This window comes from Rhinoderma darwinii, chromosome 8, assembly GCF_050947455.1.
Source record: "Rhinoderma darwinii isolate aRhiDar2 chromosome 8, aRhiDar2.hap1, whole genome shotgun sequence".
NCBI classification, from domain to species: Eukaryota; Metazoa; Chordata; class Amphibia; order Anura; family Rhinodermatidae; genus Rhinoderma; species Rhinoderma darwinii.
In genome coordinates, this window is record NC_134694.1 from 67,562,279 (window position 1) to 67,577,937 (window position 15,659).

Here is a 15,659-nt window from a genome sequence, read left to right on the forward strand (position 1 = left end):
CAGATGGAGCGGGCTGCACAATCGGGTACTGTAGTGATAATGGGAGATTTTAATTTCCGGGATATTAATTGGTGTCATGGTTCAGCTTCAACTGCAAAGGGGAGACATTTCCTCAACCTGTTGCAGGAAAATTTTATGGGCCAGTTTGTGGAAGACCCGACTAGAGGTGAAGCTCTGTTGGATCTGGTCATTTCTAATAATGCAGATCTTGTTGGGAATGTCAATGTTCGTGAAAACCTCGGTAACAGTGATCATAATATAGTTACATTTTACCTATACTGTAAAAAACAAACGCAGGCTGGGAGGGCAAAAACATTTAATTTTAAGAAAGCCAATTTCCCCAGGATGAGGGCGGCAATTCAGGATATAGACTGGGAAGAACTAATGTCAAATAATGGGACAAATGATAAATGGGAGATTTTCAAATCTACTTTGAGTTATTATAGTGCAAAATGTATTCCTATAGGTAACAAGTATAAACGACTCAAATTAAACCCCACATGGCTTACACCTTCTGTGAAAGGGGCAATACATGACAAAAAAAGGGCATTTAAAAAATACAAATCTGAGGGTACAGCTGTAGCCTTTGTAAAATATAAAGAGCTTAATAAAATCTGTAAAAATGTAATAAAATTAGCAAAAATACAAAATGAAAGGCAGGTGGCCAAGGATAGTAAAACAAATCCCAAAAAATTCTTCAAGTATATAAATGCTAAAAAGCCAAGGTCTGAACATGTAGGACCCCTAGATAATGGTAATGGGGAGTTGATCACAGGGGATCAAGAGAAGGCAGAGTTACTAAATGGGTTCTTTAGCTCTGTATATACAACTGAAGAAAGAGCAGCTGATGTAGCCGATGCCAGTGCTGTTAATAAATCAGTTGATATACTGAATTGGATGAATGTAGAGATGGTCCAAGCTAAATTAAATAAAATAAATGTGCACAAGGCCCCGGGACCAGATGGGTTACACCCTAGAATTCTTAAAGAGCTTAGTTCAGTTATTTCTGTCCCCCTTTTCATAATATTCAGATAATCTCTAGTGACTGGTATAGTGCCAAGGGACTGGCGCAGCGCAAATGTGGTGCCTATTTTCAAAAAGGGCTCTAGGTCTTCCCCAGGTAATTATAGACCAGTAAGCTTAACATCCATCGTGGGGAAAATGTTTGAGGGGTTATTGAGGGACTATATACAGGATTATGTGACAATAAATAGCATTATAAGTGACAGCCAGCACGGTTTTACTAAGGACAGAAGTTGTCAAACTAACCTAATCTGTTTTTATGAAGAGGTGAGCAGAAGTCTAGACAGAGGGGCCGCTGTGGATTTAGTGTTTTTGAACTTTGCAAAGGCATTTGACACTGTCCCCCATAGACGCCTAATGGGTAAATTAAGGACTATAGGTTTAGAAAATAGAGTTTGTAATTGGATTGAGAATTGGCTCAAGGACCGTATCCAGAGAGTTGTGGTCAATGATTCCTTCTCTGAATGGTCACCGGTAATAAGTGGTGTACCCCAGGGTTCAGTGCTGGGACCACTATTATTCAACTTATTTATTAATGATATAGAGGATGGGATTAATAGCACTATTTCTATTTTTGCAGATGACACCAAGCTATGTAATATAGTTCAGTCTATGGAAGATGTTCATGAATTGCAGGCAGATTTAAACAAACTAAGTGTTTGGGCGTCCACTTGGCAGATGAAGTTTAATGTAGATAAATGTAAAGTTATGCATCTGGGTATCAACAACCTGCATGCATCATATGTCCTAGGGGGAGCTACACTGGCGGACTCACTTGTTGAGAAGGATCTGGGTGTACTTGTAAATCATAAACTCAATAACAGCATGCAGTGTCAATCAGCTGCTTCAAAGGCCAGCAGGATATTGTCGTGCATTAAGAGAGGCATGGACTCGCGGGACAGGGATGCAATATTACCACTTTACAAAGCATTAGTAAGGCCTCATCTAGAATATGCAGTTCAGTTCTGGGCTCCAGTTCATAGAAAGGATGCCCTGGAGTTGGCAAAAATACAAAGAAGAGCAACAAAGCTAATTAGGGGCATGGAGAATTTAAGTTATGAGGAAAGATTGAAAGAATTAAACCTATTTAGCCTTGAAAAAAGACGACTAAGGGGGGACATGATTAACTTTTATAAATATATTAATGGCACATACAAAAAATATGGTGAAATCCTGTTCCTTGTAAAACCCCCTCAAAAAACAAGGGGGCACTCCCTCCGTCTGGAGAAAAAAAAGGTTCAAGCTGCAGAGGCGACAAGCCTTCTTTACAGTGAGAACTGTGAATCTATGGAATAGCCTACCGCAGGAGCTGGTCACAGCAGGGACAGTAGATGGCTTTAAAAAAGGGTTAGATAATTTCCTAGAACAAAAAAATATTAGCTCCTATGTGTAGAAATTTTTCCTTCCCTTTTCCCTTCCCTTGGTTGAACTTGATGGACATGTGTCTTTTTTCAGCCGTGCTAACTATGTAACTCCATGGCATTTGGGCATTAAAATAAATTTGTTAGGGTGAGCTTCTTGTCATTACCCATCATCCATTTATTACCATCATCAGCACCCATTTGACATCATCTTGTTACCATCCCTGTCTTCAATCGATAAATTCCTTTTTCCACATATTCCTGTTGCCTACTAGAACTGTGATACGTGCTCCATAGTCCTCTTCCCGTTCACTGTCTGGTTGGCTCATACTGTAATTGTTGGGGAGAACTATAGACTGGGAAAATCTATTAGTCCCCAGGAAAGAGGATTGCTATAGGTGAAGTCTTTGTGGCCAACCGGAATCTCTACAGGATGTTACCATAAACCCGTTAACTACCTAGCTAATTTTGGTAAAATATTTTGCGCTATAGAGCAATAGTTATTTGCCACAGTTTTGGATCATACAATTTAGAAAGAACAGTGGCCAGGTACCCGACTTCCCTGCTCACTAGCCACAAAGGCTTTAAGGGAACATTGAGTCAGCAATTCTTGTAAAATTGTATCTTGGTACATTTGAATCCACTCAAGGAATCCATGAGAAGGCTGCACCTAACATAAATCAGAAAGGGACATGTCATAGGTAACACAGCCTTAATGTTTTAGGCCTGTAACTTTAAGTGATCTCTTAACTTTGAAGTAAGACAAAAGAACTGAACTCACTGGGCCAGATGAACTACTGTGTCAGGGTCTAGAAAGTGTCAAAAAATGCACAAACTTTTGTTGCAAATTGGTGCAGTTTTGATGGTTGCACCATACTAGACACTTTCTGCAACACTTTTTTAAAAAGAGGTCGTGATTTATCTTAAAAATGCCAATGTGCGCTAAAATTGTGCCAAAAAAAACTGACAAAATAAGACAAATCAAAAGTGATGAGGAGAAAAGTGCCTAACAGGTCATGCAAAATGCGCCATAATGATCATGCTGCATGTACCATTGAGATACATTTGGCGCATTTTGTGTATATCTGGTCTAACTTTACACTGTCTAACGGTTTGCCAGCATTAGTAATTGTGGGCCTTTGTGTTTTGCGCTAAATGCTTGGAGGTAATATTTTTTTCTGCAATATCTGAATGCTTCTGGGCTAGTAAAATTTCTGAGCTATGAGCCACAAAGGACAGAAAGTGTTAACATAAGATAAAAACATCATGGAATCAGCAATCTGTTCTACTTCAAAGTGATACTTTATTTTGGTGTACAAATAAATACAAGGTTTATTAATGAACATGTTGATGACAAAATCCAGCAGTTATTCCATAAAATATCTTCCAATTAACTCAGCTTCAGCACGGCTTTAACCATTTCGCCGATGCCATCAAATATCTCATGTATTGGGCTGTTACACATAAAGGCGCTGGTTGTGACCAGTTTATTTTTTGCATCTATGTGAACTTCATTGACCAGTTTGTTGACATGTTTACAACCAAGATCTTTAATGGCTCCTGCTGTCCCGGCATGTGGCCACCTGCCGAATAGACAAATAACATCAAATTACAATGTTGATAGGCAATGACAAAAGGAATTCATATAAATTTCGGGCTATGCACCAGAACAAAGCACTGCTTTACTTGTCTGTACCCCACTGTCTATTGTAATTCTTACAAAGTTATACTGCAATACTGTGGTAAGTAAAGCGCTGCAGAAGCTAAAAGCGAAATAAATAAATATATATAAAAATAAAAAGTATACAAATTGTACCGGTTGTTACAAGTATGGGAATACAATAAATGTCTATGTTTTTACTGCTTATCAAGTGCTATTTAATTAAAAGTAATCATTTAGAAAAAAAGTTTTTATTGTATCTTAATTTATATATTTAAAAAAAAAAAATTGTCTCATTAGGGAACTTTTATGTTTATCTGTTTGGCTTTGTAAATTGTAATAATGTAAAGTAGACCCTAATGGGCATCGTTACTGGAAAGCCCCGAGGGCTTTGTTAGGCCCTGGTATGACTGTATGAAGCTCTGTTCACATCTGCGTCTGACGCCCCATTCAGAGCGTCCGTCACAGATTATCAAATTTGAAGGGATAAATAGTGCTTCATGCAGATGTATTTTTCCCTTAAAAACAACTAACACGTTACCAAAAACCAGCAAACCCCATTGTAAGCCAATTGGGCAGCGGTGGTATTCATTGTACGACAGAAGCCACTATGGAAGTGCTAACATAGCCTAAAACTATCAGCTCTGAAAATCTCATAAGGGCTTATTTAGACGACCATGTAATACGTCCGTGCAACGTGCGTGATTTTCACGCGCCTCACACGGACCTATGTTAGACAATGGGGCCGTTCAGACAGTCCGTGATTTTCACACAGCGTATGTCCGCTGCATGAAACGCACGACATGTCCGATATTTGTGAAATGTTCGCGCATCACGCACCTATTGAAGTCAATGGGTGCGTGAAAATTACGCACAGCACACGGAAGCACTTCCGTGTGACACGTGTGATTCGCGCAACAGCAGTAAAAAGTATGATTGAAAACAGAAAAGCACCACATGCTTTTCTGTTTACAAACATACAAACAGAGTGTCATAATGATGGCGGCTGCGCGAAAAACACACAGCCACGCATCATATGGTGATGAGACACGGAGCTGTTAAGAAAACGCACACGCTCGTGTAAAGCCAGCCTAACAATGTACATGATTTTTTAGGAAGGGGTTAACCTTTTCAACAGTGTATCGTCATAGAAAATATGATATGAAAATTAGATTGATAGATTTACTAACATTTCACACTCTGTATCAGAGCCAACAGTGACTTCACATCCAGGTAGAATCTTTGCAGCCAACACAGGTGAGATGCAACACAAGCCAATGGGTTTCTTTGCAGCATGAAATCCTTTAATAGTGTCTTCAATGGGTTTTATTACTGAGCAGTCTTTTCCTTCAACTGCCCAAGTAGAAAGATTTTTAGCAACTCCAAATCCTCCTGGTAGAGGTAAGAAAGAAAAGTGAGAATGTAAGAATTCCCCTGAGTATAACATGTATTCTGCTTAGGCCCCATGCACACGAACGTGCTTTTGCGGCCGCAATTCCCCCGAAAATCCACAGGAGAATTGCGGCCCCATTAATTTCTAATGGCCCATGCACACGACCGTGGTTTCCACAGTCCGTGCATGGCCCAGGAGCCTGGACCGCAGAAAGAACGGGCATGTCTTATTACGGCCATGTTCTGCGGTCCACGCTCATAGAAAATAATAGACGCGGCCATGTGCACGGCCCGCGATTTGCGGGCGGCTCGCGGTTGACTGTCCGCGGCCGGCCGATCCGAAAATCACGGCAGTGTACATGGCTACGGTCGTGTGCATGAGGCCTTACTGTTCTTAGAACTATAAACCTATCGTACCTGGTATGATGATCGCATCAAATTCACTGACTTTTAGATCTTTAAGGTCTTTAATGTTTCCTCTTGCAATGCGAGCACTCTCTGTAAGCACATTGCGCTTCTCCTCAGAGGGCTGTCCTTTTACATGGTCCACCACATGCATTTGTTCTATGTTGGGTGCGAACACCACATACTGTGGAAGGAAAATGGAGAAAGATCTCTCAATATAGCACGAATACGGAATTATCATTTATAGCAATAAAATATAGTAAGCACTACGTCATAATATAGGAGGCAATGAAAAATCCTTTGACAAGAATTGTAGGTGTATGCTGCCTTTAGGGCTGATTTAGACGAACGTGGCGTTTTTGCACACGCAAAACACGCGGCATTTTGCCTGCGCAAAAGCCACTTACCTGCTCCGTGAGGCAGCATCATATGATGCGCAGCTGCGTGGTTTTCGCGCAGCCGCCATCATTATGACACGCCATTTGGATGTTTGTAAACAGAAAAGCACGTGGTGCTTTTCTGTTTACATTCATCCCTTTGACAGCTGTTGCGCGAAACAGGCAGTTCACACGGAAGTGCTTCCGTGCGACCTGCGTGGTTTTCACACACACATTGACTTCAATGGGTGCGTGATGCGCGAAATACGCCGAGATATTGAACATGTCGCGCTTTTTACGCAGCGGACTTAGTTGTATGCTAACGGAGACAACTAAGTTCTCTTCCTCAGGCATTGTGTGGTACAGAAAGTATCATGTTACAATAATTACTGCATAAGTGGACAGGCAACATTTTTTTAAATTAATTTGACAGGTGTAAAAAAAAAACAAAAAAAAAAAAAAAACTGATTGACAGTCTGTCTAAATCACCTGCCTTGGGCACCAAGAGAGCTTGCTCTGCCCCTGGTGAGAGCACATGGATGATGCAGATAATTTACATTATTTGTAGATATGACATCACAAGAATTTTTTTTACCCATGATCATATTTTTTACCTAAGGGTGCAAGATTCGCATAGTGGGGACCTTTGGCATAATTAACACATTAGCGACCAGCAATAAGCATTTTCACGGCAGGTCACACACAGGCCTTAGGCCAGGCCGCCACCTTTTTACGGCGGGGCCTAGTCTAAGTCCTGCATGGGTGTCCTGGCTGATGACAGCCAGGCTCCTGCTCTAACTGTAGCCATCGAAGTTTCCTTCGATTGTGACCTTTCAACCCCTTAACCTGTTTGACCCCTAACAAAGGCCCCTGGATCTGCCATGGCTATATGCCTATCAGACCGTGCCAGAGGCATAAATGGTTTGGTATACTAAAGCATTATATAAGCGATCAAAAGATCGCATAGTGAAGTGCCCTAATGGGACTAAAAAAATATTAATTAATTAACGTGAAATAAAAAAGGTGCACAGTAAAAAAATAGTTGTTTTTTTAGCAAGTTTCAAAAATAAATAAAAATACACATATGGTATCAACACGATTGTAATGACCTGAAAAATAAAATGAACATGTAATTGAAACCGCAAAGTGTACGGCAGAAAAATCCCATTGCCCCGCCAATAAATAAAAATTAATAAGCCCCATCTACCCCAAAAAGGTACCAATGAAAACTACATCTCGTCACGCAAAAAAAGAAAGCCCACAATGACAGAAAAATACAGAAGTTATAGCTCTTGGAAAGGGGCGATGCAAAAACAAATAATTTTTGTTTAAAAGTATTTTCATTCTGCAAAAGTAGTAAAACCTAACAAACCTCAACATTTGTGGTATAAAAGTTCCCCAAAAATATATGTACCCCAAAATCTCACCATTGAAAAACACACCGGAAAAATAAGAAAGTTATAACTCTTTGAATGCGGCGATGGCAAAACAAACAAAATTGCTTGCTCATTAGGGCTGAAAATAGGCTGGTCACTAAGGGTATATTGACACGGTGCAGTTTACCGTGTTTTTTGCAACACTGCCAAAAACCGCATCTTTTCGTTGTGGTTTTCAGCTGCACGGCTAAAAACGTGGCAAAACCGCTCCGCGTGACTACACCCTGAGCCCGGTTTCCCACATAGTGTAAACACTGGAATTTCTGAAATCAAACTCTGTGCGCAAATTCTGCAGCATTTACAGTAGCAGCAAAGTGGATGAGATTTTGAAAATCATGTCCACGCAGCCGAAAAAAAAACGTAGCAAAAAAGTTAATAAATTGACCTACGGTTTGGAATTTAAGTCTGCAGCATGTCAATTTATGCTGTGTTTTCGTTGCTTTACGGTTGCAGGTTTTCCCCCATTGGATTCAACAGGGCTGCAAAACCCGCAACAGAAAGCCAAGTGTTGTGAATCACAACTCAGGAAAAGAAAAAAAAAAAAAGAAAAAAGTGTATATATTTACCCAGGACTCACCGCGTTTTCATCCAGTCTGGCCTCCTTGGATGACATTTCATCCCATGTGACTGCTGCAGCCAATCAAAGGCTGCAGTGTTCACGTGGGCTACAGCATCATCCAGGGAGGCGGGACCGGACAACAAAGGAGGGACGCGTCACCATGACAATGGCCGGTGTAAGTATGAACATTTTTTTTTTTTTACAAGAATGTGGTGCGAATTTTCGAACGGAATGTGATGCGAGAACCACGGCGGACACGCTGGGTAGTTTTACGCAACATATTCGACCCGTGGGAACCTGGTCTAAGGGGTTAATAATTAATGTATATTGGCAAGATGCTGCTTTTCTAATTATCAGCTAAAAGAAAAACATTGAATATGGGCATGTACGGAAAACCCCAAAAATACCAACAGACAGAATATGATATCGGTAGTGCTCGAAACATCAAAATTTAAACTGTCAAGCACTGTTGCTAGTTATGTGAGCGGCACTCTATCATATCCTAAGTATTGACCAAGATACACTTGGTGCGTCGATCAAAGATTGACATGAGAAACTACCAAGGAAGAATGATCGACTTGAGGCACGTGAAAATACAGAAAATATACAATTTTTATTGAATAAAGACATTGGACAAGTTAAGATGGAATGGAGGATAAGTCACACAATAAAAAAAAGACGTCAGATCAATCATGAACCAGATATAGTTATTTGGTCAACGTGTTGAAAGCAATAAGCAAAATATTGTAGCAGCAAAAAGGTGAATGAGATCATACCAGACTAAAACACATACATGAATATATTTAGTAGGGTGGTGGCGATTTAGATAAGTATGAAAAAAATCATATATAAGCAACGCCACCAATTACAACAATATGAAACAATGTTCAAATGTGCAAAAAGCCGGTTTGAAATGAAATCAGAGAATTACAAGCGATGTTTTGTGCAAACTGCTGAAAATGGCAAATGTTTGTTCAACATACCGGTGGACATTGTGATACGGAGATTGGACGTCTGTGCTGACACGCGCGTCGGGTGCAGACGTCCTATCTCCGTATCACACTGTCCACCGGTATGTTGAACAAACATTTGCCATTTTCAGCAGCTTGCACAAAACATCGCTTGTAATTCTCTGATTTCATTTCAAACCGGCTTTTTGCACATTTGAACATTGCTTTATATTGTTGTAATTGGTGGCGTTGCTTATATATGATTTTTTCATACTTACCCAAATCGCCACCACCCTACTAAATATATTCATATATGTGTTTTAGTCTGGTATGATCTCATTCACCTTTTTGCTGCTACAATATTTTGCTTATTGCTTTCAACACGTTGACCAAATAACTATATCTGGTTCATGATTGATCGGACGTCTTTTTTTATTGTGAGACTTATCCTCCATTCCATCTTTTAACTTGTCCAATGTCTTTATATTTTCTGTATTTTCACGTGCCTCAAGTCGATCATTCTTCCTTGGTAGTTTCTCATGTACGGAAAACACAGGAAGTATGAGGCCAAATGAACACGTTGCAAATCCGCAGAGTAATACAGTATCAGCAACGTAAATTAAATTTCATGTAATCTCCACGTTGCAGAATTTTTCTGCACGAAAACTGACCTGCGGTGTGTATTTTGAAAATCTGCAACATGTCAATTTATCTTGTGTTTCTGTTTACGAATTATATCTGACAAGTTTCTAAAAAAAAATGCAACAAAATCTGATGCATAAGGGCTTTAAACACTCACAAAGTAAGCAGCGGATTTTCCGCAACGGATTTCATACTGGAAAATCCACAGCGTAACACAGTACCAGATCAAATCTCATCCCCACACAGTGGGGAAAAAAAAAAAAAAAAAAGGCTCTTGTTTCAGCTTCAGCAGGTCAATTTATGCTGCAGAATCGCTGCTCTTGTGTTGCTGTTTCTCCCCATTGAATTCAATAGAGTGCATAAAGCCGCAACAAAGTGGTATGTGTTGCGACATATGCGGCAGAATCAGTGATTCCACTGCAAAAATCGCAAGTAAGAAAAAAAAATAATACTTACCCAGAATTCCCTGCTTCTTCACCAGTCCGGCCTCCTGGGATGAAGTTTCAACCCATGTGACCACTGTAGCCAATCACAGGCTGCAGCGGCCACATGGCCTGCGACGTCACCTAATTGTGCGTGTAGCCAATAATGACAACATAAAATATATTTTTTAAATATATACCAAGGTGGAGCCCTTGTGAATGTCGAAAAAATTAAAGTGAAGATATCTGCAAAATCCCAGCAATTGAAAGGTTAGGATGCAGTTGCTGCAGATTTTGTTGCAGAAATTTCTCAGACTGAAAAGGAGTTCCAATCATCTGAATGGAGTTGTCGCTCAGCAAGCACACAGATTTCTGCAACCTCTATTCAGATAAATAAAACCAATTTTCAGTTGCAGAAATTTCTGCAACTAAATCTTCCGCCCGTGACTGCACCACTTCCGTCAAAAAAACCACACCACGAAAACTTTCATACATATCCCCTCCCTCTTTCCTGCTTGTAGTCCGGCCTCCTAAGATGACATTGCAGGCCATGTGACACTGCAGATTGGGCTGCAGCGGCCACACGAGATGAAACCTCATCCCAGGAGGCCGGACTGCAGGAAGAAGGAGAGTTCTGGGTAAATATGATTATTTATTTTCCCGAGTTGCGATTTTTGCGGTAGAATTGTTGCGATTCCGCCACAAAAGTCGAAACACTAGAAGTCAATGGAGAAAAAAAACGCACAGAAAAATCAATGAAAACGCAGCATAAATAGACATGCTGCGGATTAAAATTTATTATGCTGCCTTTTTTTCTGCAGCGTGGGCATGAGATTCTATAAATCTCATTCACTTTGCTGCTCCTGTAAACGCTGCAGAATTTCCGTTGTGGAAATTCCAGTGTTTACACTACGTGGGAACCCGGCCTTAAGGAACTTGTCAGGAGATCTGACAGTTCCTCTTCATGTCTGTTCTAGTACACACTTGTATTCCACATGAATAACAATTCTGGAGCATCTTTTCTTAGAAATCTGCTTTGTGCTGTTCCTCTATTTTTCTTCCAGGAAATGTCTGAATACATTGACAGCTGGTTGTTACCATGGTGTTGTCAATAAGGCGTGTCCCTACTAAGTCTGACATTGTCCAATCAGTGATGAGATTGTTAGAGTATGTAGGGACACGCTGTATTGACGAGGGGAACGGTAACGTGCAATTGTCACTTTACAGAGGAACAGCACAACGCAGAGTTGTAAGAAAAGACGCTCCAGAATTGTTATTTCATACGGAATACAAGTATTTACGAAGACAGACGCGTCAGGGGAGATGACAGGCTCTCATTAAGTAAACATTTATGCTAATGGGATAATTAGACGTCCATTAAAAGGGGCTGTCCAGTTAGAACTGCTACCAATTCAAAGCAAACCTAAAGTAGAAAACCGGTTTACTAACCCCTCACAGTATATGTATATGGGGATCCAGTATGTTTATATGGGGATGTCAATGCCTTCATGTATAAATGCAGTTTAAGTGAAATGCTGACGTATGCCAAAGCAGTGTCCTCAGAATACCTATTTTCTCACTATAATGAGAGGAATAGTTGACTGGAATTTTCAATACGGGGGATAAAAACAAACAAAAAAATAATCTTAAATTACAGTGTTATTTAAATAAACAGCAGTTGCTATCTTTTTCAGAATCAGTAGCACATTCTTTTTATTAGGCTATGTTCACACGGGGTATTTTGCCGAGTTTTTGGACGCGGAAACCGTGTCGCAAAACTCGGCAAGAACGGCCCGAGAACGCCTCCCATTGATTTCAATGGGAGGCGTCGGCGTCTTTTTCCCGCGAGCAGTAAAACTGCCTCGCGGGAAAAAGAAGCGACATGCCGTATCTTCGGGCGCTTCCGCCTCTGACCTCCCATTGACTTCAATGGGAGGCAGAGAAAGCGTATTTCGCGCTGTTTTATGCCCGCGGCGCTCAATGGCCGCAGGCGAAAAACGGCGCGAAAATCGGCGTGCAGGGAGAGGAATATCTGCCTCAAAGTTCCAAACGGAATTTTGAGGCAGATATTCCTCCCCCAAAATACTCCGTGTGAACATAGCCTTTAAGTAATTTTTACATTTTCAGCCTCTCATTTTCATCTGTATTTGTGGGTGGGCGACGGGGAAAAATGGCTGAAATAGGACCGGAAATGCACTGACGAGAGCTGGAAAAAAAAAAATCAGTACGGACACAGTCCAGACATAACTAAAGAAGCAAATATGGGCAAAATAATCTGAATTTCATGTCTCTATTAATGTCCTTATTTAACCTGTTAGTGACCGCCAATACGCCTTTTAACGGCGGCCACTAACGGGCTTTATTCTGATGCATATGCCTTTTTACGGCACTGCATCAGGATAAAGTAAACAGAGCAGGGAGCGTCAAATCTCCCTGCTCTCAGCTGCCAGAGGCAGCTGAGGGCTGGGGGCGTCCCTGCTCTGCCTCGATATAAGTATCGATCTCACCCGTTTAACCCTTCAGATGCGCATCTGAGTGGTTTTGGAGAGAGGGAGGGAGCTCCCTCTCTCTCCCACCGATACGATCGCCGAGTGTCTGTCTCCAATGGCAGCCGGGGGCCTAATAAAGGCCCCCAGGTCTGCCTGGAGCGAATGCCTGCTAGATCATGCCGGAGGCATGACCTAGCAGATGCCTGTCCGTTTTAAACGGACAGGCAGTAATACACTGCAATACAAAAGTATTGCAGTGTATTACAATAGCGATCGGAGAATCGCATATTAAAGTCCCCTAATGGGACTAGTAAAAAAAAAAAAAAAAAAAAAAGTTTAATAAAGTTAATTTAAAAAAAAAAATGAAAAACCCACCTTTTCCCCTTACAAAATGCTTTACTATTAAAAAAACAAAATGAAAGTAAAAAAGTTACACATATTTGGTATCGCCGCGTCCGTAACGACCCCGACTATAAATGTATTACATTATTTAACCCGCACGGTGAACGCCGTAAAAAATGTAATAAAAAAACTATGGAAAAATTGCTGTTTTCTGTGAATCCTGACTTTAAAAAAATGGGATAAAAAGTGATCAAAAAGTCGCATTTCACTCCAAAATGGTACCAATAAAAACTACAAGTCTACCCGCAAAAAAAAAGCCCTCATACAACCGCATCGGCGAAAAAATAAAAACGTTACGGCTCTTCAAATATGGAGACACAAAAACAAATAATTTTGAAAACAAAAGCGTTTTTACTGTGTAAAAGTAGTAAAACATACAAAAACAATACAAATTTGGTATCGTTGCAATCGTAACAACCCACTGAATAAAGTTAGTGTTATTTATATCACACGGTAAACGGCGTTGATTTAAGACACAAAAAAAAGAGTGGCGAAATTTCAGGTTTTTTTCTATTCCCCCCCCAAAAAAGTAAATCAATAAATAATATGTCCCCCAAAATGGTGCTATTAAAAAGTACAAACTTGTCCCGCAAAAAACAAGACCTTATACAGCTATGTCAACGCAAAAATAAAAAGGTTATAGCTCTTGGCATGCGACGATGGAAAAACGTAAAAAATGGCTTGGTCATTAAGGTTTAAAATAGACTGGTCATTAAGGGTTTAAACCATTTCACCATATTCTTATGTGAATGAGGCCCAAATCGCATTGCTTCACATGTATATAAAACACATTTCACTCTATCTCTATATCATGTGTATAGAATAACCCACAGTCATCATTATTATTATATTGAATGCCTTTTTTTGTATTCATTGAACATTAGCACATGGCTTCTCCTAAGACAGGAAATGCAACCACAATGACTTTCCTCTGACTGTTGCATAAGAGACATTAACGTATTGTATGTTAGTTGTTGCCCCAAATCTCAACCCTGCTAAAGTATATAACTCCTTCTTACCTGTGCCCCACCTCTGCTCAGGTGTACAAACACTGCAGAGGACTCGTGGATTTCGCTACCGTCATACACCCCACATCCAGAAAGGATCACTGCCACCTTCTTAGTCATGTTGCATGCAGGTTAATGGAGCGCTCAGGTAGACCAGGAAGAGCAGTGTTTGCAGGTGAGAGAGAACTGTTGAGCACGGGGCAGACGCCTGGACTTTTATACCCACAGAGAAGGTCTGCCCTCCCTTTGTGTCTTACTGAAGAGGAAATAGCAATAGCACTTCCACTGTAATCATACACCTATTTCAAGGCGGGGAATTTCCCAAGATGACTGGGTTGACTAAGGAACCAGACGGTTCAGTAAAGTGAAGGCGTCACCACACTGGTTTAGTTATTCTGACAGAATATTATTAGCACTTTACACTTATTTCTACACTCCAGCACTTTAAATGCAATGACGCCTGGATCAGTACTCTAGTTCTTACTTTAGTTACAATGTGAAGTAAAATGGGAACTAAAAAAAGCAATTTCTGTTGATTTTATTATATTTTTATATAAGTTAAAGCGGCACTGTCACCTTTGTGTGTATAAAGCTGGGTTCACACGACCTATTTTCAGGCGTAAACGAGGCGTTTTACGCCTCGAATTACACCTTAAAACACGTCTCGAATACGTTGGCAAACATCTGCCCATTCATTTCAATGGGTTTGCCGATGTACTGTGCCGACAACCTGTAATTTTACGCGTCGCTGTCAATAGACGGCGCGTAATATAACAGCCTCGTCAAAGAAGTGCAGGACACTTCTTGGGACGTAATTGGAGCCGTTGTTCATTGAATCCAATGAAGAACAGCTCCAAATTACGTCCGTAATAGACGCCTCGGAAAACGCGAGTACGAGCAATTACGTCTGAAATGCAGGAGCTGTTTTCTCCTGAAAACAGCTCCGTAATTTCAGCCGTAATTGACGTTATCGTGTGCACATACCCTATTGGATTCAATGAAAAACGGCTCCAATTACGTCCCAAGAAGTGTCCTGCACTTCTTTGACGAGGCTGTTATTTTACGCGCCGTCTTTTGACAGCGATGCGTAAAATTACAGGTCGTCGGCACAGTACATCGTAAAGCCCATTGAAATGAATGGGCAGATGTTTGCCGACGTATTGGAGCCGTGTTTTCAGGCGTAATTCGAGGCATACAGGTGCACTGTGCCTTTAGGCCAAAAATTATAGAAAAACATTGAGCCGGTTTTGTAAAATAATATTAAAAAGAAATACAGAAGACTCAATAGCAGTCTGTTGTATTCATGAGCTTGGTGCTGCTGTCGCTGGGAGACACACTATCGAGTCTTGTGTGACGGTAGCCTCTCTATACACACTTAGGGCTTATTCAGACGAACGTTATATACGTCCGTGCAATGCGCGTGATTTTCACGCGTGTTGCACGGACCTATATTAGTCTATGGGGCCGTGCAGACAGTTGCGTGATCTTTCCGCAGCGTGAGTCCGCTGCAAAAAAGTCACGACATGTCCGATCT

The 15,659-nt window shown here is 40.8% G+C and overlaps 1 protein-coding gene across 2 annotated transcripts; it reads right to left on the reverse strand.

Moving 5' to 3' along the window:
* Positions 1–3,707: 3,707 nt before the first annotated feature.
* Positions 3,708–14,375, reverse strand: LOC142658704 (glutamine amidotransferase-like class 1 domain-containing protein 3, mitochondrial). Of its 2 annotated transcripts, none has more exons than XM_075834308.1 (4): positions 14,138–14,375; positions 5,854–6,025; positions 5,235–5,436; positions 3,708–3,967 (listed from the first exon to the last, which is right to left on the reverse strand). In XM_075834308.1, exons 1-4 carry the CDS (start codon positions 14,243–14,245, stop codon positions 3,775–3,777), a joined length of 675 nt encoding a protein of 224 aa, XP_075690423.1. In that variant the 5' UTR covers positions 14,246–14,375; the 3' UTR covers positions 3,708–3,774. The 2 variants fall into 2 exon arrangements, with proteins under 2 accessions (XP_075690423.1, XP_075690424.1); XM_075834309.1 differs by lacking the exon at positions 14,138–14,375 and adding an exon at positions 11,212–11,296.
* Positions 14,376–15,659: the final 1,284 nt, after the last annotated feature.

Bases quoted from the DNA above. Each gene is read 5' to 3' on its own strand.
- LOC142658704 (XM_075834308.1), bottom strand. From the start codon at position 14,245: ATGACTAAGAAGGTGGCAGTGATCCTTTCTGGATGTGGGGTGTATGAC. The intron at 6,026-14,137 runs GTAAGAAGGAGT...TTCCTTCCACAG, and splicing joins TGAGCAGAGGTGGGGCACAG to TATGTGGTGTTCGCACCCAA. The intron at 5,437-5,853 runs GTACGATAGGTT...TACCTCTACCAG, and splicing joins TGATGCGATCATCATACCAG to GAGGATTTGGAGTTGCTAAA.